Genomic DNA, 25,755 nt, shown 5'->3' with positions numbered 1-25,755 from the left:
TCCTGTGTGAGCACAGCTCCAGGTGCCTTACATATGCTCTCTTTATCTTCACAGTGACCCTATGAGGAGGTACTATTATTATTTTCATTCTATAGATAAGGAAGTTGAGGCACAGAGAGGTTAAGTAATTTGCCTATGGTCTCAGCTAGTAAGTGGGAGGGGTAGATTTGAACCCAGCCTGTCTAGTTCCAGAGTCTTCACATTCTAGAGCTTGACCCCAGGGCTCGGGGCCCAGAAAGGCCCAACTTCTCTGTTGAAACCTAGAGGTATCAGGTACTTAAAATTTTGCAAAGTGGATCAAGATTTAGGAGCCAAATGGCCACGGAAGAAGAGTGTGGATGAGCATCCCCAGAACCTTGAGGTGACTGGCAATTGTTCTGTTGGGGCCAACCTCTCCAGACAGCAAGGTCCCTGGAGGACCTGCTGTGCAGGGAAGCAAGGTGTGGGCACCAAGCTGCAGGGACTAGGGCAGCCCTCATGCAGGCCAATGTGGCAGGTCCCCACACCCCAGAAACAGCAGCACTGCCTCAGCCTCAGTGACAGCTGCAGTCGCTGGACAGCAAGATCGAGGCAGCCTGCACTCAACCCGGCCACCTTTAGCTGGCTGACAGAGCTATAGGGCTGGACAGCAGCATGGCCTTGTCTTTCTTATTAAAAATGTAGCCCCTTTTATTTCTGATTATAGTATTAAAACATGCTCACTGAAGACCTGGTGGAAAAACAGCAAAGTAGGAAGGAAATTAAAATCACCTATATTCCCATTAGCCAGAAACAATTAAAGTTAACACTATATGATGTTTGCCCTTTATTTTTGTATCTGTGTGTATAATTTATAAAATTGAGATATATCATTCAATTTTATATACTACTACTTCTATTTACCGTGTGCATTTTCCCATATCATTAAATATTCTTCATCAATATGATTTTAAAGGACTATTAATACAGCCCATCTACCTACCTGTTCCATAATTATTTCCCTCTTGCTGATATTTAAATCGGCTCTGTTTCACTATAATGGATAATTATCTAACATCTCTGATTATTTTTGTAAAATAGATTGCCTAAAAGTGAAATTGCTGGGTCACAGGGCCTGGACAATTTTAAGATTCTTGCTTACTAATACTAAGGAGTTAAGATCTCCATTAATACTAAGCTACTTCCCAGAAAGCCAATATCTACACCCATTACAATATATGTGACTGTCTCACCTCACACACACTAGCATTCAGTATTGACATTCTCAAAAATAGGCCAATTTGATAACTTAAAATATGATACGTCTACCTTTCCTAGGGGACAATAAAGTGCTTGAGAACAGAGCCTTCATCTTTTTTGATCAGGGTCTAGCACATAGTTAGTGCTCAATAAATATCTGTTGATTGAATGAATGATTCAAAGAATCCATCATGACTCGGGATGCTGATACGCACTTTCTCCAGGTCTAATGAGGGAGTCTGCCCTTCCCAAGTTACACTCACGTTACCTGCAGCCTTCCCCTCCCAACCCTGCCATAGCTGCTGGGTGATCACTTGACCAAGGAAGACAAACCAGTCTGATTCTCTCTCTTGAGGCTCTGAGCTAAGAGCAGAGATGGAAGGAGTTGGTATTAGAATTATCTTGTGGTAGGCACAGAGTAAATGACCACCAATTGCTGCAGTCACCCTGGCTCCCACACTCCTTGGGGCCAGGCTTCTCAGCATTTCCATGGATTCTCTGAGGGCTGATTCCTTAAAATTAACCCTCTTTTACCAAGGCTGATGTGTGGTCGGGTTCTGTTCTTGCAACTCAAGGTGCCTGGCAGAGGTACCCTCTTCACCAACTTCACAGACGACAACCACAGCCCAGAGGAGCGACCAATCAGATGGAAAACCAGCCCAGCACCATGGGCCAAACTGAGCAAGATGCAATTTAACAAAGAGAATACAAAGTATACAGTTTGACACTATGATTAAAAATGGGACATCTGAATATAGTAGAAGCAGGTGTTTTCTTCAAAGAAATCCATCTTGGTAGATCACAGTTTTATCTATGTTTAGATTTACTTTGAGATGTAGAAATCACCAACATTGTCTGCCTGACCCTGTGCCCTCTGATGGCAGGGCTCATGTTTACTTCTCATGTATATCTCCAGGGCCTAGCACAATGCCTGGTATGAGGCAGTACTTAATAAATGTGAGCTAAATATACATCGAAAACTAAAAAGTAGGAGAACAATAAGGCTTCTACCGGCTTTGATTTTTAAAAACCCATGAGTTGTGTTACTTGTCTTGCTTCTTTCAAAGATGGTAGATGCTCTCTTAACTGAGCTCGAGCAAGCCCCTGAATTGCCCAACCCTATCCTCTCCATTCCTTTGTGAAAACATCTAGACCAATGGCCTCAGCACGCAAGGCTCAGTTTGTTGGCCACTCTAGTTTACCAGCTCCTTTCTGTTTTTACCAGTTAAGCTGTCTATTTACCAAGAGGACATTTGTGTTTGTTCCCAAACCTGTTTATGTCAGATGTACTCATTATTGTATTTATGTAATTTAATTACTTATTACATAAACTAATGATATGTCTACGCATAAGGAAAGAGCTATTGTTTCTATTGTAAGTTGAGTGTTTTTGAAAGACTTGATAAAGGAATTGTCAAATTAGGGGTGAACAAGACAGCTATAAAACATTAGGGTGTGGGGGGAATGTACAGGTCTAGAAAAATTTATGGCACTTACTCTGCAAGTGTCTAAGTTCTTAAACTAAAGAAATCAAATCTAGAAATTATAGAGGATGCAATATGGATGTAGCTTATACAAGTAGAATGATGCAGAATGCCAATACATGAATCCAGTAATAACTAAAACAAGAGTATCACGAAACATTACCTGTCCTTCCTTCATATAGTGCACTCTGAAATTCTCTATTCTAAGCTATTTAATCTTATTAAAAAAAAACTGTTGGTCGTGACCCACTAAAGTGATTTTGTGAGTCACTGTTTGAAAAGATACTGCCTTACTCCCACTCCTATTGATGGGGGAACTGAGGTTCAGGGAGATTTAAGAGATCTACTGAAGTCACACAGCTAGTAAGTCAGAATTATGATCCTTGATTCCATATCCTATGGCCTGTCTACTACCCTAAGCAACCTTCCTTCTGATCCAGCATAGCTTTCTTTGCAAAAAGTAGAAGGTGAAATGAGGAACTGGATGACAAGAATAAATCCTAGAGAGGAAAGAACTCTTCATTGTCTCCTGAGGCTCTGCGTCCCTCTAAGCATTCTCTGAAGCACGCAAAGACAGGTGTATGTGCTTTTATGCCCAAACTAAGACATACTAAGTCTCTTGTGCTATAGACACATATTTGGAACAGTGAACCATGTACCTGGGTAGAACACGTGAGCCTTCTAATTTTAGAATGACTTCAGCTCCACGTGAGAAAACTCCAGACAATGGAACGGGGAAGCAGTTTGCACTTCTGAAAAGCTTTTGTTAGGTGAGATGAGCAATAAACAGATCCCTTGCTTGCTGGCTGACCCATGTTCTACCTGTTTTCCAAACAAGTAATGCCTTCAAAGACTTTTCCCTGTAATCTGATTTGCCTTCCCTCTGTGCACTCCCAGCCCAAACTCGCCCTCCAAACGTCCCCAGCAAAATCTGACCACCATCTCCCCAAGCAAGCGGATCCTGCTGACCTTCCTATGAATACCACCACTGTGAATTTTCCATGTTCTTTCATCACTGCCTCTGAAAAGGCTCCCAGACACTAAATCAAGTAAGTCTTCAAATACTGCCCCATTCCAGGGGGGTGACATTAGACACAGATGAGAGGAAGGAGCAGAAGTTCAGAGGTTTAAAGAGCCACAGAGTACCCAGCTAGTGCAAGGCAGATCACAGAGGGAAGTCTGGAGCCTGGCTGCCAGGTGCCTGAGCAAGGCTGTCACCACACCCCTCAGTTATTAGAGGGAGTCTCATGAAAATATGAGAACCAGATGGACGGCCCGGGAACTGTGCAACATTTTGGAGGGTTAAGCAAGGAGCCACCCAACAACTTAACTGGGTGCATTCTAACTCTTTTAAGGGGCTTTAAAAGGCGCTTTTGGAGATAGGTCATAACTCCTTCCTTGGGAGGGTGTGACAGATGTTCTAAGCTGCAAGCGCTGCCACCCTCAACCTGCCTCCAGCTAATGTTTCTCTGCACGCTTTACAAATTGACAACCAATCAGATAAAAATTTTTGGTCCTAACCACCAGACTATTGATCTCAGTCTCGGAGCAAACATTTTCTAAAGCACACACTAAGCAGTCAGCTGAGGTTGCCTTGTGTCACTATGAGGCTCTTGTTATGGGGTCTCATGCTGTCTTTTCACCTGTGTGGTGGGCTCTTTGAGGACAAGGACAAAGAAGGATGGTTTCTTTGTATAATTCCAGCAACTAGAATGTTAGAACCTGAATGTAAAATGGAATCTGATCCCAGAGAATTAAATACATGGCAGTCACATTACCACGTCCCTACCTTAGGCCCACGGCAGGCATCATCAATTGATCACCACTGTATTTCCCAACAGCCTGAAGGCAGCCTCATAATGCTTCTCAACAAAGCTTTCCAAGTAGTCTCGACCAATCCATCACAGTGGTCATGTGAAAAATCTCACAGGCTATTCCTGATTCAAGTCCAACAGATGAGGAAACTAAGATCCAAACAGGAACCAGAGGAATAACCTGCCCAGGGACTTGGCAAAACTGAGACCAGCTGGGCCCAACACCCAGGATTCCTGACCTTTAGCCTAAGGCATGTATCCCTGCAATGTCCCACCTCAAGTAGCTGTCTCAGAAGCGTTTACTGATGACAATAATGCCAGGTTCCTATGCCTCTGGCATCATCTACTCTCTACATTCGGGGGTCTAAGAGAGAGGAAGATTAGAAGAAACCAATGAAACCTCAACAAGAAAGGCCAAGGAGAACTGTCAAGTAATAAGAACATGGAATTTTTTTTCAAAAAGCACAAGAAAGCCACGTGGGATCAGCCCATGTTCCCTCAAGCTCATGTACCACCCTTGGTTGGCACATGGAGTTTGCAATTTTCTCTCTGTGATGCTCCATCAAAATGTTCGAGCTTAATCCTGAGCATGCCTGCAGTCCTTTGCTCCAGCTCTATCATTCAGGAGTGGATCAAGCCCTTCTTATGTCAATTCTCAGAGTGAAGAGACCTGCATATTTACGTCATGGGTAAAACCCTGTAGCTTCTGTTCTAAAATGACCCATCTTCACATCTAATGGATAGTTCTGGGATTTAGTAAATGAGCCCACCAACATCCAGAGCATAAGGGGATATAGGAGGGACTCAGATGTGCAACTCAGTTACTCAGTATATAAATGAGCACATTTTACAAAAACAGTGTTCACCTGAAAGGAAATATAAGTAGAAAGCAAAGTACAAGAACATTAAAGGAAATGCAAATTAAATGAAGTGCCACAAAACTGAATGCAGCATCATCGACTCTCCATATTTAAGGATGTAACAAAAAAGAATTCCTGTAGTTTTTGTTACTATAATCGAACTATGGTTTTGTTTTTAAAAGTCCTTATCTGTTAGATATAAAGTAATATTCACAAGTGAAACGGGCTTTGCTTTAAAATATCCCAGCAAAGGGAAAAATCAAAAAGCTGGGGGAATAGATGAAAGAAAAATGGCAGAGTGATGCCAATTGTTGAAGCTGGGTGACGGGTATATGGGAACTGATTTCACTACTATTTCACTTCTATGTATGAAGATTTCTATAGCAATCATTAATAAATAATTTTACTTATTGAATTAGCCAAGAGTTAAATACACACTCCAGTGCTGGGGTAGTGAGTGAGGCTGGTCCCCAGTTTGAGCTGCACCCACCACAGGATTTCAGCCATGTCTGGCGAGGACAGAGTGGAGGTAGGGTGGGGGTGGTCAAGGCCTACCAGGGCCTGAGGAGTCTTCTAGGAGACAGGAAGGTCACCCTAAGGGAAGAGAAACTTAAGCAAACAAGCCTGATTCAGTTGCAAAGCCCTAGCCTTTGGAGGGGTGGCTATGACATGGTCATCACAATTTGGACTTGTCTCCTAACTTAGCCCTCTCTGAACTCCAGTCTGCGTTCAATAGGGCAGGGTAGAGTGTAAGTAAAAGTGGAAAGAGCTATTCTGCTAACTTCTCTGGGGCATAAGTCTCATAGCTCAGTAACCCATCAAACCAAGAGCCATGCAGAGGCCAGACAGGCAGCCCACCTCCCTTCTCCACAGACCACCAACCAACTCTGGGGTCTTAAGGCCCCCTGGACACTAGAAGTTGTGGCACTGCCCCTGCTCTCACTGGGCTACAGAGTGGCACTCAGCCAGTTACAGGGTAATGTGCACCATAGCTGGGTACAACTACTATGCCTCATGAAGGAGAGTAAACCACAGGCACTTGTTGCTCTCAGAGACATTCTCACAGAAGCAAGCCCAGAAAGGAAACATGGAACAGAGGTTGGTCACTACTGCAGCAAGGACAGTCACTTTTTGGATGAATGTAGCAGGTCTTCCCATGTCTGCCCAGGAGAGACTAGGGAACCCAAAGGGCCTAGGCAGGAGCCACACTGGGCCCTGGAGGGAACAGCCTCAAGTACCACATCCTCTAGGCCTTTCTTGTATGAATGGATGGAGACTGGGAGGAGGGGGTAAAACAACCAGACTACCCCCTCCCCATGGATGGTAGCATCAGCATTTGCCATCATTGCAACCTGTCACCTGCAAGTGACTCAGAAGAGAACCTAGATCTTTGCCTACCAGGTCCTTCTGTGAGGACCAGGAGGGGCTGAGGATGCACCTGTGGCTAAATGGATCTTAGGAAGGGGGTCAATTCTGAGAACAGCATGTGGGAGTCACTAAGCTATCCCCCTGCCCATCTATTCACACCTAAGCCTTTTGTGAAGTGGGAGGTAATTAAAAAGTGAAAGAACTGCTTCATGGAAACTCTGGTAGACCCTGGGCCCTAGAAGCACTGCTCTGGGATGGACACACCCTTCCACCACCAGACCCAACAAAGCACAACACGGAGGAAGAGAGTCATTTTCTTTATGTCATCATGGACCACCAAGTGCCTTGGACACCTTAATGGTTCAAGTGCATCAAGAATGAGAGCTCCAAGGGGAGACTGTGGGGCTGCAGAAGCAGTGGCACCTGGTGGGAGTGGCAGCATCACCTCCAGTGTTTGGAGGGAAAGGTCTGGAAGAGGAAAGAGCAAAGTACCAGGGACACTGTGTGGTTGATTAGAGAATTTATTAATGTGTAAGAAACATATACCCCCTTCCTGCGACCTCCCTGAAAGACCAGGGGGAGACAGAGCAGGGGGCCACTGCAGTAACAGACGGGAGCCTACTCCACGGCAACAAGGGAAGAGTGAAACTGGCATACTCATGCATTGCTGGCAGAAAAATCAGCTCAATTCACTTGGAAAGTGATTTGGCAATTCATACCGAGGGTCATAAATATATTTACTCTTGCTCCTAGAGATATACCTTAATGAAAGAATCCAAAAGAAGGAAAAAGCTTCTAGGCATGAAGATGTAGCATGATAATTAAACTGGAGGCAACATAAATATCCAATGGAGAACGATTAATTAAATTACACATGTCCATTTGTTTTTCCTTTGGTGAGGAAGGTTGGCCCTGAGCTAACATTTTTGTATATGGGATGCTGCCACAGCATGGCTTGATGAACGGTGTGTAGGTCCACGCCTGGGATCCGAACCTGCGAACCCTGGGCTGCCGAAGCAGAGCGCATGAACTTAACTACTATGCCACCAGGCTGGCCCCCTATACATGTGCATTTTAATGGGACATCATGACATTTTAAAAGGATAAATTTTAAGACTTTCCAGCAACATAGAAAAATACATAACTCCAAACCTTGAGTTTAAAAAGCAGGAATCAAAACAGTTTCCTCACCATGACTAATCGTATAAAAATATTAGTGCATGTGACAAAGGCTAAAAGCAATGCACATATGTAACAGTGGATGCTTCTGATCATGGGTGGCTCGCCTTCTACCTTTCTCCAAGTTTCCATCTGTTGACCTAGGATCTTTAAAATGAAATAACGAAAATATTACTACGAATGTCAAAAGATAAACCAGAAAATAACTAAACAAAGATCACCAGGCAGAAGCAGACAAGAGGGTTCAGGAATGTGAGTTCTTCTTTAGATGGATTATTACGTGAGCTAGAAAAATGGGGACAGTTCCGAGCTTGTGGGTCCTGCAGGCTCTGCTTTCCAGCAGCCTTGCCCACACTGATTGTCTGAACAGAGAGATGGGAGAGAGAGAGCCCTGAGGGGTTGGGGGAACAGCCCCCCTCAGGCTTGCAGTTAAGACTTCCCAGGAGGGGAACCTTGGCCCCTGGGACAAAGGGCAGAAATGGCTCAGGGGACAACTGGGCATGAGCTCAGCAGGCAGGTGCCTGGGGAGGAAGCTTAGATCTTAGGCTCCCCAAAGTAGCCAGAGTCTGCTCCCTTCCCATCCTCCACACACCATCCCACACTGAGGGGACGGGACTCACCACTCAGGGCGGACGTGGTGTTCTCCAGGGCCTGGCACACAGCCAACAAAATACCTGTAAGGAAGAAGAAGAGAGAAAAGGTAAGAGTCTGTTCAGTAAACGACTTTCAGGATTCGAGGGTAGGCACCTTGAAAGGTAAAGACTGGGGAGTTTTACAAAGTGGCCAACAGGCAGGCCTGGCTACACAACGTGGGGGCTCAGTGCAAGATGAAAATGCTGGACCCCTTGTTCAAAGAGCAGTAAAACTGTGCCTATTAGAATTACTAAAGCAAAGCTTTTTCCTTCTGTCCACAGTCTCTCTCTCCACCTGTCATTTTTTGTTTTTGTTTTTTAAACACCTTACAACATTTGTTTGTTGATAAAATATACATAACATAAAATTTACTATTTTAACCATTTTTAACTGTACAGTGCCAGTGGCATTAAGTACATTCACACTGTTGTGCATGCCATGATGTTATTGGCTGTTTATGTCCTTGCTCTCTTTTGGGTATGAGGATAACTGCAAGGTGAGCACAGCTCCTCACAGGTGAGGTGACAGTGTCACAGGGGCCCCGGTGACAGTGTGCAAGTGCACACGTGACCCACCACCTGCTGGGAGCTGGACCCATGTACTGTGACCCAGCTGGGGGGAGGGAAATCCAGTTGGGTATTTTTTCATTGCAGGGACCAGCCACCCCAACCCAAGGTGATCCTCAAGGGTATTAGCACCTCCATGCCAGGATGCACTAGGTACCTGGATCAGGGGTACAGGAGAGGCTCGCCCCGTCTAGTTATGCACTGCACGTGCCGTGGAGCTGCCAGCCGGGGATGGAACAGCTGCCACCATGTCCTACCCTAAGATGCCCTGGGGTGCATATACCTAACCTCAACTTTCCTTATGTCCAGGCCCTGCCAGGGGCAGACTGTGGCGGGGGCAAGAACCCACCTGGGAGAGGCAAGGGAGCAGGACCATGGGAGCCGAGGCCCAGTGCACACTCCATTGTCCCATTGGACTTCACTTATAAGATATAAATTCCAAGATAAAACTACAAAGAATTTCAGTACTGCAACTGCACAGCATTAAACCCCATGCTTAGCACCCATCTGAGTGTGAGACTGTGCAACTCACAGGTCTCATGCCCATGAACCACCCCTGCCAGCAGATGACCTTACATGCCCTCACGGTACAGAACTGGAGGTTTCTGGAAACAGCAGCAAAATTCCAATGAAGAAGGAACCTCTTAAGAGTTATGCAATCAGCATGAACTAAACTAGAATGACTTCCTAAAACTGAAATGCAAAAAGATGCCATGGCGGCCATGCAAAGAGGCTGGGCCACCTACACGGGTGAGCCCAGAAGGCAGATGAATCAAGTCAGCCCAGAAAACAAGCAGAATTCTGTGCTGTCACTCCTCTATCAGGCAGGACCAGTGCAAACTCCGGCTATGCAGGTTGAGAGGGCTCCTTTCCCCTTTGCACTCAGAGTGTAGACACAGAAGCCCTTGACTCTCGGGGAAGAAACACATTTTGGAAGAGATAAAGCAATCATGCTAATGACTTTCCTTTAGGCCTTTGAAATGACAAACATCACAAACACTTCAGACTGTTTATAGGAGGTTTGGCATGGATTTCCCCAATGCTTCTACAGAGTCCTGAACCAGATATTTGGGCTGGAGTAGAGGGATGAGGAGAAAAAATTAATAAAATCACACATGTCTTCCTCATGTGATTGTTTTTTGCTGCCCAACAGACACAAATTTTGGAAGAATGGCTCTTTGGGTTTCCCTGGATACATCTAAAAGGCTGAGTTTGTAATCCACACACAAAGCACTAATTGAGGCATTGCTGCCAAAGCCAGGAAAAGTCTTAGTGGTTCCACATTGTCAGCTGGGGACCCATCACCATCTGACTTGGCTGGCACCACCACAAACAATTCTAGGCCAAAGTCAGCCAGTAACCTGTGGTACCATAAAGAATGACTCAGGGATGCTTTCATGCCTCTCAAGAGGAAGCACCACTGGCCTGTCACAAGCCGTCCCTGAACAAATGAATTATCTTCCCACCTCCCTCCTTGGCCCCATATCCTGTCAGTCAGTGACAGTACAGTCAGTATAGTTCCTGGGCTCCATGTCGATCTCTGCTTAAGCATAACTAATACAAGAAAGCAAATACTGTCCCACTGCAGCCAGGACAGAGCAGAGCCCATCACCAACTCTCCAGGGCGTGTGGAGGGGCCGTTCTCCCAGCCTTGGGGTAAGTTACTTCGCCCCCTCTGTTCCTCACCTGTAGGCTTTCAGTTGCCAAACCCACAAAGGTGTTTTGGGAACTAATTAGAATTTGCAAAACCACCATGTTCCACAGATGAAAGACCATAATTTGAGCAACACCAGAAAAACAGTTCCTTACTAAATCTTCACATTCCCATGGAAAACAACTCTTAATACTTTGGGCTTCTCTTTGCAATCTCGACTCAGGCACAATTTCAGTTGAGGCCCTGTGATAAGAGGTGAGGCCTCTGCTTTCCCTTCATGATGTGATGAGCTCCCCAAGAGGGTTCCAGGCCAAAAGGACAGAGGTCAGGCCTCTTTTGCTTCTCAGGCAGATGGGTGCACTTATTGGGCATGTCCCAGTCCCAGGCCCAGCACCAGGGTTGTACATGTGTTATCTTACTTAGTTCTCATGACAACCCATGATATAGGCACTTCCCAGTCTCCTTGCCTTCTGGTCCAGCCTCTGGAAACACCTGGTTTTACAGAGGAGGAAACTGAGACTTAGAGAGGTTGAGAAATCTGCCCAACCTCCTGCAGCCAAATTCAGACTCAAGTCTGTCCAACTCCTATGCCCAAGACAGGGTTTAACTACCACACCACACAACAGTCCTTCTGACCAAGCCTGTCATGAAACACTGCTAGGTGTGTCTTCACCAGTTACAGTCCCCAAACGAGTCCAAACAACAGATTTGGCAGGCCTAGCAGAGAGGCTTGATCCCTTTGTTCTGGAGGCCATGTCTGTGGCCTCTTGGGGTTTTCCCACCGCCTCTAATTCTCCCCACTATGAGCTAGGTCTGCTGAGGGGTGAGGGGTGAACGTCCAGACTCCCCGATGACCTGATCTGAGTAAGCCCAGGGGCCCAGACAGCCGGGCCACAGCTCTGCTTGGAAACGCCAGGCTGTGTGAAGACCTTCCAGAGACATGTGGCCTTGGCAGGCTCCAAGGCTCATCAGAAACACAGGAAATGCTTCCCTGGAGCACCTGTGTGGGGATAGCACAGCCTTAGGGACAGCCGCCACACGCAGTGGCTCCAGGTAGACAGCACACAGCGCAGGCTATGTGGCGGCCGCAGCCACAGGTTCCTCTCGCCTGAGTTTCAAAGCTGGACCTTGGCTGCCACAGCGCCCCTGAGCCAGCCTCCCTTTGGGGCAGGAATCCCTTTTAGTCTGCTCCTGCCAGCATCCCATTTCTGTGTAAATAGATCCAAAGACGGGAATCCCTGGATTGTGCACTTCAAAAAGAAACAAGAAAAGAAAAAGAGGTGGTGGTGAGGGGAAAACCATACACCATGGAAGAAAAACCTCATGGAAGGCTGACAGCCCCCAGCCTGAGGTGGAGTGGGAACCCAGGCCTGCCCTCAGGAAGAAAAAGGGTTGCAGTGCTTATAATCCAGCTGTTTGGAAGGCAGATGAAAGTTTCCAACAGAAAGAACGTCAGAAGAGAGGCTGGCCTATTTATCTCACGAGTTCACAGATGGAGCCATCGTGAACCCTATCCACTGGTGTGCCAACGGGAAATGCTCTAGGGAGGTGCTGGGCATCCATCTGCCCTGGGCCACAGAGCAGGGTGCCCCCCACCTCCAGCCCCTCTGTGCAGCTCCTCGCTCGTGCATGGGATTGGGACCCAGGCTGTGCCTTCAACATGGGGCACTCCCCATCCTCTCCCATCTATCACTCTGGTGACCGCTTTCTCTGTGGACACTCAGCTCTAGTGCCTGGACCTGGGGGAAGCATCCTCAGGCCCCCGGTCACCCCAGCAGAGTTGACCACGCCCTGCTCTGGCCTCTGCAACAGCCAGCATTTGCTCACTCCACTGTTTGGACAAGCTGTTCCCCCTAGAAAATCAGGAGCTCCACATCTCATCCATTTTTGGATCCCCTAACCCAGGCTTCCTGAGGGAAGGGGTGAAGGTGAGGTTCTGGTGTCAGGGAGATGTGAGGAGGGTGGAGGGAGGGTGCAGCAGATCCATTTGGATGAAGGATGTTCTGGATTTAGAGGAGGTGGTGAGGAAGAGCCTACAGGTAAAGAAGTAATGCAGACAGGAGGGGCAGGAGTTAGGCCAGAGAGAGGCGGAAGGGAGTGTGGGTGTTCAGAGGTCAGCCAGGATCCTCCCTTACTCTCCTACCATGCTTGGGGCTGCGGGGTCATTAGGGACAGAACCAGGAGCTCAGGAAGTGGTGAGTGGTACCTAGAGGGCGAGAATCATGAGGTGCATAGGGCACACCAATGGGGCAGCCTTGTGGGCATAAAAACATGTGTAAATGGGTCACACAGAACCCAGGGCATGCTGGGTACAGGTTCTAAGGCCTCTTCCCTTATGAATTATATCCCAACATTTAAATTTTATCTGCAAACATGGCAGGATTTTAACTGCACAGCAAAAACTGTAATACTGTATGACTTTATCAGTATGTATTTTTAAATGCAAGATAGCCAGGTGAAGATGCTGGCTTCAGAGTAACAACTGATTAGGAAAAAAGGAAAAGGGACCACACTGCAGGTCAGGGCAAGGAGAGAAGCTGGCGGGACCAGGAGACCAGGAGCCTGCCCCCCGCGAGAATATCCATACGTGCCCTGTCCAAAAGCAGCCACATGGCATCCCCCATCACCCCAGTGCAGGGAGGCTGGCCCTCTGAGAAGCCATGGTTCTCTCTAAGAAGTGACAATTCACATTTGCCTCTGCTTACAGAGACTCCAGTGACACTCGCTTCAAAGGATGTCAGGCAAAGCTGCAGAGGAATTTGTGGAGGAACTGGCCAGACAGGATTAGGAAAACTCAGAGGATGGCAAGGAGAGTTTAGAAATATGTGAAACGGGAATGAATCACCATGGGCAGATGGGCTCATGGGACAGAGGGCTCTTTCTTTCACCATCCCAGCGTCTGGAACACTGCTTTCAAAACCCAGGTTGGACTCTGATACCCAAGGAGAGAGTCTTATCAAGAAACTATTTGAAAAGGTTAGTGTTATGTTTCAGGTGGCAGGTCCTAATGCACAGAGCAAAGAAACCAACTATGCAGGGAGGGGGCAGCTTTTAGTTACAAACCCACACAAGTGAGGTCCTGACCCCTGTGCCCAAACACAGCTGTGACATGGGGCAAATTAACCAGGAAGACATTTCTATGCCAGTGGCAGGGCGGAGGAGGGAAGACCTGTGGAGCCTGATTGGTCTCCTGAGCTCCCTCCTCACGTCGTTCAGCCAAAGGATTATTATTGCAGCTGATAGTGTCATTAATAATAATAGCAACAACATTCGCTTAAACACATACTACACGTTTCTGCATCATCTGACTCAATACTCAAAGCAAGTCCTAGGAAGTAGGTACTACTATGCTCCCATTTTAGAGGTAAGAAAATGGAGGTACAGGAGATTAAGTAACCCATCCAAGGCCACTCAGCTTGTAAGTGAAAGATACTGCAAGCTCATGTTATAGGAACCCGTTGGCCTCACTTTGCTTCTGCTTACTCTGTGAAGTACAGCCAAAGAATACAGCCATGCTAGAAAAGACCACCTCCTCCTCTTCTCTCCTGGATATAAGCCAGATATGTCCTGCGATATGGGGAGTGCGGGCTAATGGGGAGCCTAGAGACTAGGGTCATCTATGAACGGTGTCACCTTTAGCAAGTCACTGCACCTCTCTTAATCTCAGGTTCTTTATCTTTAAATGACAGAGTTGGGCCAGAAGATCTGCCCAGTCCCCTAAATTCCAAGCATCTGTGAAGATATAGGGCTGTCCACCTTCCTCAGCTATCTAGCACACAGTGTGCCATCAAGGTACACTGGCCTCATTCTAACGTTTTATAGGTGGACCCTTTGCCTTGAACACAGATCAGGCAAGATAAAGGCTGCATGTGTTTGTCTCGATGAGTGTGCTTGGTTTACGATAATTTTGCCTTTAAATTGAGCATGGCATTTACATCAAATATCAGAAGATGGGAGAGATCCCAAATCTAAATGGGCACTTTCCATTTCTACATTTTCAATACAGTCTTCAAGTTGGCTTGGTAATATATTCCAAGGTCACCATCCATGAGGGAATGTACTTGGGTCAGTGAGCTCAGGACCCTCAGCTGCCCTTCCTAATGACCTCTGGGGTGGCCATAAGCAGCAAAGTCCAACTTGATGAGGCTAAGGCAATACCTCATGATTATGACGTCATGGAAAACAAGTCAGTGTGACCTGAACGCTCATAGGTATTTTCCATATCCATCTCAATATATCTGCAGATGGGAAAAACCAAAGTATTCAGAATGAACCTTCAAGACCAGGGAGGTGGAAGAGATGCACAGAGGGTGCCTACACTGCAACTCTTTACCATTCTCTAATTCTGTCACAGGGTCTGTCACGGCAGAGCACAAAGGAGCCCTGCTTTCAGACCTGGGTTCAAATCCTGACTCTGCCACTCCTTACCTGTGAGACCTTGGCTATGTTATCTAACCTTGCTGAGCCTTGGTGTCCTCATCCATAAATAAGGATAACACCTCTTCACACGACTACTGCAAGGATTAAGTGGGATGAAATGGAGTATACAAAGTCAGAGAAGAGTAGAATCTTCCATACGACAGCAAAGGCAGACGAGTATGGGCTGTAAAGGCACCACACATACCCTATGTTCCCACAGGCGCTTCCCCTGCCTCCACGCCCCAAGTACCATCTTGAATCCCGACCACTCTCCAGAGGCCTGTACCTCAAACCATGTGTTTTTGTGTGTGTGAGGAGATCAGCCCTGAGCTAACATCTGATGCCAATCCTCCTCTTTTTGCTGAGGAAGACTGGCCCTGGGCTAACATCCGTGCCCATCTTCCTCTACTTTATATGGGACACCGCCACAGCATGGCCTGACAAGCGGTGCATCGGTGCGTGCCCAGGATCCGAACCGCTGAACCCCTGGCCGCCTCAGCGGAGCACACGCACTCAATCACTTGCGCCACCGGGCCGGCCCCTCAAACCACATGTTTTTAAAAATAAACTTACCTCTTCCCCTGACCTCTTCCACCCCCTCCTCAGTTGTAGGTGGGGCTGAAGACCCGACAGCGATCATCCAGCCTTCCCTCTCCTTTACCCCAGATCCAAGCCAAGGCCGCCTACACATCCCACCTCCATATTGTCCATCTTATCCATTCCCCTGCATCCCTACTGCCACTGCCTCAATTCCGGCCTCATCACCTCTCCTGGGCTATCACAATAGTTGCCTAACTAGTTTTCCTGCCAATAGCTTTTTCACCTTTGCTCCAGCTGCCAGAGTGAGCTTCCTGAAGCACCTGCCGGACCATAGCCCTCCTTTCCTCTATACTCTCTGTGGGCTCCCCTGCTCACAGAACCCAGTCCAAAGTCCGCAGCCGAGACTTTAAGGTGCAGAACCTGGTCCCAAACTCCATTTCCACCTGGCTTCTCCCACCCACTCCTGTCAGGCGCTCTGACTCCAGCTGCCCAGCACTGACCCCTTTCCCTGCACGCAACCTGCCCTCACTCAGCCCAGTGCCCTGGGCTCACGCCACTCGGGTCCTGACTCAAGTCCTTGCAGCTGTGTGACCTTTGCTTAGTTGCCTGAGTCTCGGTTTTCTTTGCTGTAAAAAGAGATACATATATCCATCTCCCGCTCAGGGTTACTGTAAAGATGAAATGAGGCGACACATGAGAAGTGTGTAGTACACTGAGTGGTGCACAATAAACATGCAACAAATGGTAGCTGCTCTTATTGAGCATTACCATTAATGCTGTGCAGATCTCTCAAATTGGCATCCCCTTTCCCTACCCATGGGAATCAAATTTGCCTCTCAAAGCCTTGCTCAAATGCCAGAAATAATCATTTCTTCCTCAGAGTAGTCCTTATTTGATTCTGCCTTGTAGTTAAGAAGTTTTCACATCTTGTCCATCTCCCCCTCTAGTGTGGTCAGGAACCGTGCCTCACTCATCTCTACCCTCACACCTGGCCTCGCACAATGCCTCGCACCTGGTTAGGTTTTGATGCTGAGTATGCTGAGCTGAATTTCCCTAAGAGGTCACCAACTTGAAAACAGCGTTGGAGGGGTGAGAATCAAGAGTGAAGAACCAGCTGATCCTCAGGAATTCCTTCCTCACTTCCAACCTAGGCTCCCACGGCTACAGCTCTAAGTCCTGGTTCTTATTCTGACTTCCGTGGAAACGAAGAACACTTGAAACTGGCATTCATTCATTGAACACCAAGCACCCACTATGTGGTAGACACTGGTCTAGGTGCTGCAGAGAAGACAGCAAAGGACTAAAAGTCCCCTCTCTGACAACATCTGCATTGTACTCTTCCTAAGAGAAATAATCCTTTCAATTCTTAGAAACCGTTACACTGAATTCCATTATAAATGTCTGGCTGCACCATCATTCAGGTGAGTGGTGAGTTAAAAGGAGTCTTCTAATTCAATCGTGAGGTTAACTAGTCTCACTAGAATATGGAGAAGACCACAGAGGAGCGGGAAAGGATCATCCTTCTCCTGAGCCTGGAGCAAGTCTGCTGGACCAGCATGTCAAGTTGATCCTGAGTTGTTTGGTCACCCGATGAGATGACCCCTGAAACTTTTTATTTTCATACCCTTCACTCATTTTGCCAGCTTTTCCTGAAACCTTTTTTGAGAAAATGGGAACCCCAAGGAGGAGGAGATAGAGGGAGTGAAAAGGGGTGTGGCGCTCACTGAATGGCTTGGAGCAGCAGGTTGGCCAGCCCGAGTGTTGACTGAGCCCTGCATTTCCGGGGCTCTTCAGGCAGAGGCAGGACTGGCCACAGGGAGCTTACAGTCTAGATAAGGAGACATAATTGAAGCAAATACACTCACCTTTGTTCCGCAAATATCTCCCATGCTCCCCATTCAAGCCCTTTCTTCCACCGGGCTGTGTCTACCTGGTCCAGATCTCCTCAACACACTCACTCCTTCTCCCTGCCTGGAAACCTCCTGCTGCCCGACCTCACTTCTACCAGCCTTCCAGGCCCAGCTGGACCCCACGTCCTCCACAATGCCCTCCTGACCACTCCAGCAGGCAGTGCTGTCTGCTCTCACCTCCTGACACCCGTCAGCCCCAGGGCCACATGCAGACTCCACTACAGTCACCCACATGGGCCGGTCCCCTGTCCCTTCCGAGACCTCACTTCCACCATCTCTGATTTAGGAGAACTGATTGCCACCCTTCTCTCCCCAATTCAAGGGGCAAATGAGAATATTTGCAAAATGCTCTGAGCTCTTTAGAGTTGAGGTCCCGTAAATGCCCAGGGCTGACACCACATGCACAGGCATCAGAGAAGCAACACAGCTGTAAAAGGAGGTGAGATGTGCTCTTCCTGACTTCTGGAAAAGCATGAAAAATATATACGACTAAATAACAAAGCTGCAGAGACCCTCCTAGGAGGAGGTGGGTGTTGGTCTGTTGAAAGACCTTTGCTTCTGAGGACCAGCAGGTGTGATGCAATGCCTCACCCTGCTACACAGACATCTTCCTTTCTACTCTCCCCAATACCCTCAACCACTTCAAAGCCTTATAGAACAATGTTGCCCACTGATCTGGTGGTCTGAGAGGACCCCTTCCTATAATATAGCAAATAGCATACAGGAGCAAAGTATCAAACAATCAGTTAACCAGGATGCACTGAGCATCTCCTCCAGACGAGGAAGGTCCTGTGCCTGCTCCTATCCACGCAGACTTACACCACACCCCTTTTTGTTAGGAGGAAGTGTCATCTCTTGGGAAGAGTTAAAGTCTTATCAAGGACCTGGACCAGGGCCTGAGTACTAGTCACACTTCCTCTTCCACGGGGCCTGCGCCCACGCTGGCTGGCTGGCTGAGGGCCCCCATCCAGGGATTGCACAGCAGGAAGGCGAGTATCACTGAGCCCTCGTGGCCGGCTGGAGTTCCCCAGCCGCTGAATCACCAACAGGCTCTACCAGAGGTGAGCTCTGAGGTTGCAAGAAGCTGTGCCAAGCTGAGACGCTCCAGAACCTTGTTCCAGCTGACTGACACTGATTCGAGGCATCAAAGTGTATTTGAGAAGGGCTACACTTGACTTCCCCAGAGTCCCAGAGGAAAGAAGGGGTAGGGGAGTGGGCTAGAGACAAGGCTGGGATAAAGTGGTAGACACAATGGCTCTAGCTGCAGGGCCCAGCCCCTCGGCACTGTGATCCAGCTGAGCGGAGACCCGGCTGCCAGGATCTTTAGGAATCAAACGCCAGCTCTGGAGGAGTCCACTGGGATGTTACAAGCCTCCTCACCATCTGTGGGGGCCCACTGGCCCCATCTCAGCTTCTCCTGGCCTTGTGGTGGCCCCAGAATTGCCATCCTCTGGACCCAGGGTCAGCAGTGGCTCTACTTGTGCGGACCTCAGACCAGCAGGGTTAGCCTCTTGGCAGCCCCGACAAAGCCAGGCTGGTCCCTCAGCTGTGTCAAGGCCATATGTACACACCACCCACAGCGAGTGGCTTGCAAGTAGGCTATGAGTGGGGAGGAGGTACAAAATAAGCAATCCTTGAACTGCCCCTTTCCTCCATGTGAATAGCTTGGTGATGACAAACTCACCCCTTCCCACCGCTCCACTCAGGACACCCCTGGAGGTCCCCTGCAGAAGGCATTGCGAGGCATGGAGTTTGAGCCAAGATAAATACCGGTGTGACCGGGCAGAATTTCAGATCAATGTAGCATCACCCCCCAGGGGACGGAGGAGAGAGCGTTGCACCAAGGCTGATCACCACTGTCAGGCTTCCATGGTGTCCTGTGTGCTCGGGGCTGCTACAGAACACCCCTTAGGAGAACTCATTTGACTAGATAAGGCTCACTGATGAGAAGCAGGGTTCGAACAGAGGACACAAATCCCCGGAACTACAGATTTTCAAGAGTTAAGGGGAAAACACCCCGAGGTTCTTGTAACCCCACATTTCTCAACCCACATCACACTGCAGACTGGGAAAACGTCTGCGTTGTTTTCCTTGGGCCCTGGAAGTGAGGGGCAGGAGGAGAAAGAGGAGAGGGTAGGTGACAAAGGGCGTGGGTGACAAGTGTAGGCACCAGCTGCTAAGAAGGGCCCGGATGAGGAGTGGGCAGGAGATGCTCAGACTGACCTCCTTTCGCTGGGAGACTCTGACCTGACCACCCCTAGCCCAGGGGTTCTCATCGGGTAGTGCCCCCTAGGGGGCATCTGGAAATCTGTGGGGGTAGTTTTTGATGGTCACAAGGACTCGGGGGGCACTTCTGGTATGGAGAGGGTGAGAGCAGGGGCGCCAAATTGCAGTAATGCGCAGGACATCATCCTATGTAAGATGCTAATAGTGCATGCTGTTGAGAAATTCTGGACCCCAACAGGGAAAGTCCCTTCAACCACAGGTCATCTGGCCTCCAACTGCCCATGGGCCAAGGCACCAAAACTCAGGGGAAATGGAACAAGGGGAAACAGTCGTCACGTGAACGGACAGGGCCACTCCTCAGAGCCTTGCACATGGTCTCTGGGAAGCTCGCAGTGGGAACATGGAGAGCGGCCTGCCCTCAGTTGACTGGATGCTCCCTTCCCCTTTCAGTAATTCCCTCTATTCTTATGTTCATCTGTCTGCATCTGTCTGCCTCTCTGTATTAACCCGAAGCATTTGGGTTGCACAATACGAAGCCTACCTATAAAGTAACAAGGCTGACAAGCCACAAACAACCCACTCTGGTGTTTTATAGTCACGGGGTTCCAAAGAGACTCCCAGGAGGCCCAAGAGGGAGGGAAGTGACAGGGTGGTGACGGATTTGACTGTCTCTTGGTCCTCTGCCCGATTTTCAGGCCCCTGACGTTATTTCCTTTGGGTCAATGTGTGTTCTTCTGGCCACATGTGGCAAAGCTATTCAGTGAACGCCCCAAGAGCACTTCATCATACGGGAAGAGTCTTGTTTGCTGACTGGAGACAAACCAATAAGGAACAAGGCATGCCTGTCCCCACAGTTTTGGGGCAGAGAGCATTGTGTACCTCTCAGTGGTACTAAAAAGCATTTTACAGGAAGACAAAAACCTGGGGAAGACCTGCTAGCTCTTCCAGGGGACAATGGGAATGGGATCTCCCCACCAACCTGCTCCTGCCCCTTTCCCTATTTGCCTCTTTGACTTGGGGGGGAAAAGGGTACAGATGAGAAGCAAAAGGGAAGAAGGAGCAGAAAAAAGAGGAAGCTTTCTGCTAGGATGGTTTAGTTCCAGCAAGAATAGGAGGATGACAGAAAGAAGAAGGTGGGTGGCAGCCCTGCATGTTTAAGTGAGATAAGGAGTGCAGTGAGAAAAGGGTCTTGGGTTGTTAACATTCAGTGTACTTCTGAAGCACTGCCTAGGAAAATCAGACTCATCTAAATGAAAGTGATGTAGGAACCAAAACCAGCTGATGAAATGGCACAGCCACTTTGGAGGACAATGTGGTGGTTTCTTGCAAAACTAAACACTGACTTACCATGTGGGCCAGCAATCGAGCTCCTTGGTATTTACCCAAATGATTGAAACTTATGTCCACAGAAAAATTTGCACACAAATGTTTATAGCACTTTATTCATAACTGCCCAAACTTGGAAGTAACCAAGACAGCCTTCAGTAGGTGCACAGATAAACTGTGGTATATCCAGACAACGGAATATTATGCAGCAATAAAAAGTGAGCTATTAAGCCACAAAAAAGACATGGAGGAACCTTAAATGCATATTACTAAGTGAAAGAAGCCAATCAGAAAAGGCTATGCACTGTGACTGTGTAATTCCAACCATATGACATTCTGGAAAAGGCAAAACTATGGAGATAGTAAAAAGACCAGGGGTTTGGGAGGAGGGAGGGAAGGAGGGATGAATAGGGGAGTCACAGGGGGTTTTTTAGGTCAGTAAAACTATTCGGTGTGATACTACATGTTATTATACATTTGTCAAAGCTCATAGAATGCACAACACAAAGAATAAACCCTAATGTAAACAAGGGACTTCAGTTTACAGTTAACTTTAGTTAAAAAACATTAACTTTAGTTAATAATAATGTATCAATATTGGCTCATCAATTGTAGCAAATGTATCACAGTACAGCAAGATGTTAATAATAGGGGAAATAATATTGGTGTGGGGTAAGAAAGTATATGGGAATTCTCTGTACTTTCCATCCAATTTCTCTATAAACTTGAAACTGCTCTAAAAACAGTCTATTTAAAAAAAAAACAGCTGATGACAATTAGAACAATTATAACACCATGAAGCAGAATTACTTTACTCCACATCCTAAATTGTCTAGTCACACTGTTTCCCTAAGTTCAAGTAAAATGTCCTTCTCCTAGGAAGGCCAAGCTGGCATAAGCAGCTTGGGTTGGACTTTTCTGGAAATGCAGAGGAGACACTGCTCAGTCTTCCATGGAGCCCCATGGCTTTCGGCTTCATCACTGCCCCATCAGTTTGACTGGGTGCAAAGGCAAACAACAGAGCTCACTTCCCGGCCAGCTTTGCCATCACAGTGAATTCTAGCCAGCTGAAAACTCAGGGAGCGCAAGAAGCACAATTAGTTGTCACATGTTGTGAAATGTGTCACAGGGCTGTGCTCAATGAAGGTTTATTGACAGTGGCTCCCAGGGAGAAGCAACAGCCAGCTTTGGTCAGTGGCTGATCTGACAGGGCTGGGCCACCAATGTACCCTGAGCCTTATTCTCAAAGTGGGAATATGTCAGATGAGAGGAAGCAGAGGAGAGCCAGGTTCCTTGTGGACACAGGCATGGGTAAGGCAAAGGAGGGGACTGGGCGGGAGGACAGGGAAGAACAATGCGGTGAGGGGGCTTCCAGAGAAGTCTTCCAATAGAGAGGTTGACAGGCCCAGTCAGGAATCTGAGCAGCTTTTGAAACAACCACGGAAATCCAGTATCCTGCTTCCAGGGCAACCGGCCTTGCTTCTGTGGTTTCTAATGTGAAACAGATGACGTATCCTAGATGTGCTGTCCTAGAGGACAAGTTATGAATACAGTCTTCAATCTGTTTCAGCCAGCCGTCAGCTCTGAGACTGAGGGAGCAGAACACACGAGCTGCTAGAATGGCTTAATCCACTTCTTCACCCTCCAGCTCCATCTAACGTGGGCTCCCAAGCAGGTACAGCACAGCCTTTATCATAACAACACGAAGCTACAGTTACAGAGAATGCTTCCCTCCTCCCTTCCTGTCCTATCTTACACTTCAGGCAGGAAAGGAACAAGAAAGCGGTGGGGGCCTTTTGATTGTCCAACATCATCCTTCTGTGAAAACCTATGAGCACAGTAATGACACAAGCGGCTCACCCCCATCCCCAGCACTGTCACAACCTGACATTTCATTGTATGTTGATTTATTTATTTTCTGTTTTCCTGGGACCAAGTAGCGCTGGGGAGATAGTGGTTTTTGGTTCACTGTGTTCTCAGTGCCCAGAACAGCGCCTGACACATAGATGGCTTTCCACAATATGTGCTGAATGAATTCAGTTCCTTTTCAAGCCAAACCTGCCAGACAGTTCCACAGAGATGTCCAGAGAGCATGAACCAAAGAAGACAACACCTGAACTCCTGTTTGAGTAGGAACACTTCATAAGGACTCCATGGAATCTAAGTTCTTTAATTCTGGAATAAGAAGACACCTCAGAACTTGCCTGTGATGACGGTTCTCCAATAAATAATGCAGACACTGGAGCATTTTCTTCATCATGGGTGTGCATGTGTAGACAGATAAATAGAGTCATCACGGATGTCCTTTCTGAACTGGTGACATCTAACGGAGACCCGAACAAAATGAGGGAACCAGTGCTGCAAAGATCTGGGGGAAGAGCATCCAAAGCTGAAGGAAAGAGCAAGTGTAAAGGTCCTGAGGTGGGAGTGATCTTAGGCTATTCAAGGAAGAGCAAGAAGGCTGGTGTGGCTGGAGTGGGACAGTGGTGGGAGACGAGGCTGGAGAGATGCCAGGGCAGGTGTCTCTCATGGGGAGTGCTAGGAGGCTGACTTTTGTTCCAAGCTGGAGCCACTGGAAGGTTCTGAGCAGGAGCCACAACCTCTGATGTGTGTGTTAGAAGGATCGCTCGGGGCACCGAGAACAGAAGAGGTCTTACGGAGGCAAGACTGGAAACTGGAGGAGTGGGGATGAGGCTACTGCAGAAGTCCAGGCGAAAGAGGAGAGGGGGAGCAGGCGAGGACGTGAGAAGTCGTCGGGTGCAGAATATAACAGAAACAGAGCGGATAGGACTCACTGAATGTGGGAAGTGCGCTTTGGCCTCATTCCTTTGGGGACCTCCTCTCTTCACCCTGTCTTTACCTCTACTGTTCCTTGCTCTCTCTTCACCTTCCTAGGCCAGATCAAACATCAATCTTCAAAAACCTTTCCTGACCACCTCAGATGGAGGACCCCATCTCCCTCAAAAAATTAAACAAAAAAAAACCCAAATGACTAATCAAACAAGAACACAGGCCTAGAGAAACCTATTAGCAGGCTCAAGGCCCACAAAAGCCAAACCACACAAGTCAATCTATCCTGGTCCTGATGTTCTCAAACTTCTCTAAAGAGCTTTCACTAACAGTTCCCTTCCAGGGTCTGCCCACTATCCCCGAGATCCTCCAGGATGCTACAAACTGGAATGAAGGTTCTGCCCCTGGTCATCCCCAGGCAGGTCCTAGGAATCTCAGTCCAAGGTCACGCCAGGCTAACCTGTGAGACACACGTTCAACATCCAGGATAAGTTAGCTTCTAGATGACGATGGCTGTGCTCAAGGCTTTCTGGAAGCTCATAGAGTATCTAACCCTGCTCACCATGTACCCCTCCATTACTGCCTGTGGGCTGCACTAGAACATCTCAGGCTCAGAAGGGCCCACAAGGAGCAAAGCGAACAGGCACCACACTGACCTGTGACCAGAGCATGTGCAAGCTACAAATGTACAGACCCAGAGACTATTCTGTGCTCTGAGAATCTCTACCCTAAATGTCCTGCCTCTGCAGCAACCTCTTATGCCCCGTGTGGGCACAGCCCAGCTCTCTACTGTCCTTTATATCCTCCCACAGTGCCTGTGGGAGAGAATTAGAGATAGTCGCCCCCACTGATGCGGGTGTAACGATGCTGAGATGGCTGCTGGGGCTGGAACACTATGACATGCCACATATCCTCTTGGGAAAGGAGTCCTCCCTCTAAGAAAGGTAGAAGTCGGTGTTCCTTCTGACTAGGGGCAGCCAGAACACTCCTGCTAATAACTCAACAAGGGCCCAAGATCGGCAGACTCGAAAGTCAATACAGAGCTCCATCATCCAGCATTAGCTGTGGTTTCCTGCTTCTTACTTTGAAGGGAGGCAAATACCCCAGTGTCCTGAATGATGACAGGACATACCAGTCCACAGACTCCTTGCCTTGCTGGGATGCTAATCCTGCCTAACAGGACTCCGTAGCACTTCTACATGGCTATGGTATTAGGTTTATGGAACACCTTTTAAAAATAGAAGTACTGTATTAAAAAAAAAAAAAAAGCATGAAATGTAAGCAACAAAAGTGGGAACATCTTCAACTAATTCCTTGGAAACACATGTGTTTTTCTCATTCTTAAGAAAAATGTCCCACCATCTCAAGCTGGAATGCAAATACACTGCACATGTATCACCACCTCTATACTGAGCCCACAGTAGACATAACTAATTGACCCCAGCACTACTTCCCACTGAACTCAGATGCAGCCTCAAACAGCCACTTCTAAGTGATCACAGTGGGCCTAGAAGATGGAACTATTTCCCACTTCTGCTTAAAAAAATATCTGCTGCTATATCAATGATGTTTTGGGAGCAAGGGGTAGGAAGGGAAAGGAAAAGGAGAGAGAAGTGAAGACAGACTCTGGCATTAAATTATTTGTCATCAATAAAAACATACTGGTTAACCATTAAATGTGAGGTACTGCGCAAGGCACTGCAGAATTTGAGAACAGGGGCAAGAGGAAAGGTGAAAGAAAAAGCCCATGAAGCAGGAAATGAAACCT

General features: G+C 47.7%; 1 protein-coding gene across 2 annotated transcripts in view; it reads right to left on the bottom strand.

Annotated features, from left to right (window-relative positions):
• Positions 1 to 25,755, bottom strand: part of TGFA (transforming growth factor alpha) — a 104,410-nt gene that overhangs the window by 61,651 nt on the left and 17,004 nt on the right. For both annotated transcript variants that reach the window (XM_087436605.1, XM_004435571.3), the window contains exon 2: positions 8,544 to 8,597. In XM_087436605.1, the coding sequence (XP_087292731.1) occupies positions 8,544 to 8,597 (54 nt within the window). The remainder of the gene's footprint in view (positions 1 to 8,543; positions 8,598 to 25,755) is intronic.

Source organism: Ceratotherium simum, chromosome 11 (assembly GCF_057802395.1).
Source record: "Ceratotherium simum simum isolate JZ-2026a chromosome 11, ASM5780239v1, whole genome shotgun sequence".
In the NCBI taxonomy this organism is placed as follows: domain Eukaryota; kingdom Metazoa; phylum Chordata; class Mammalia; order Perissodactyla; family Rhinocerotidae; genus Ceratotherium; species Ceratotherium simum.
This window is presented reverse-complemented; position numbering and strand designations above follow the sequence as displayed.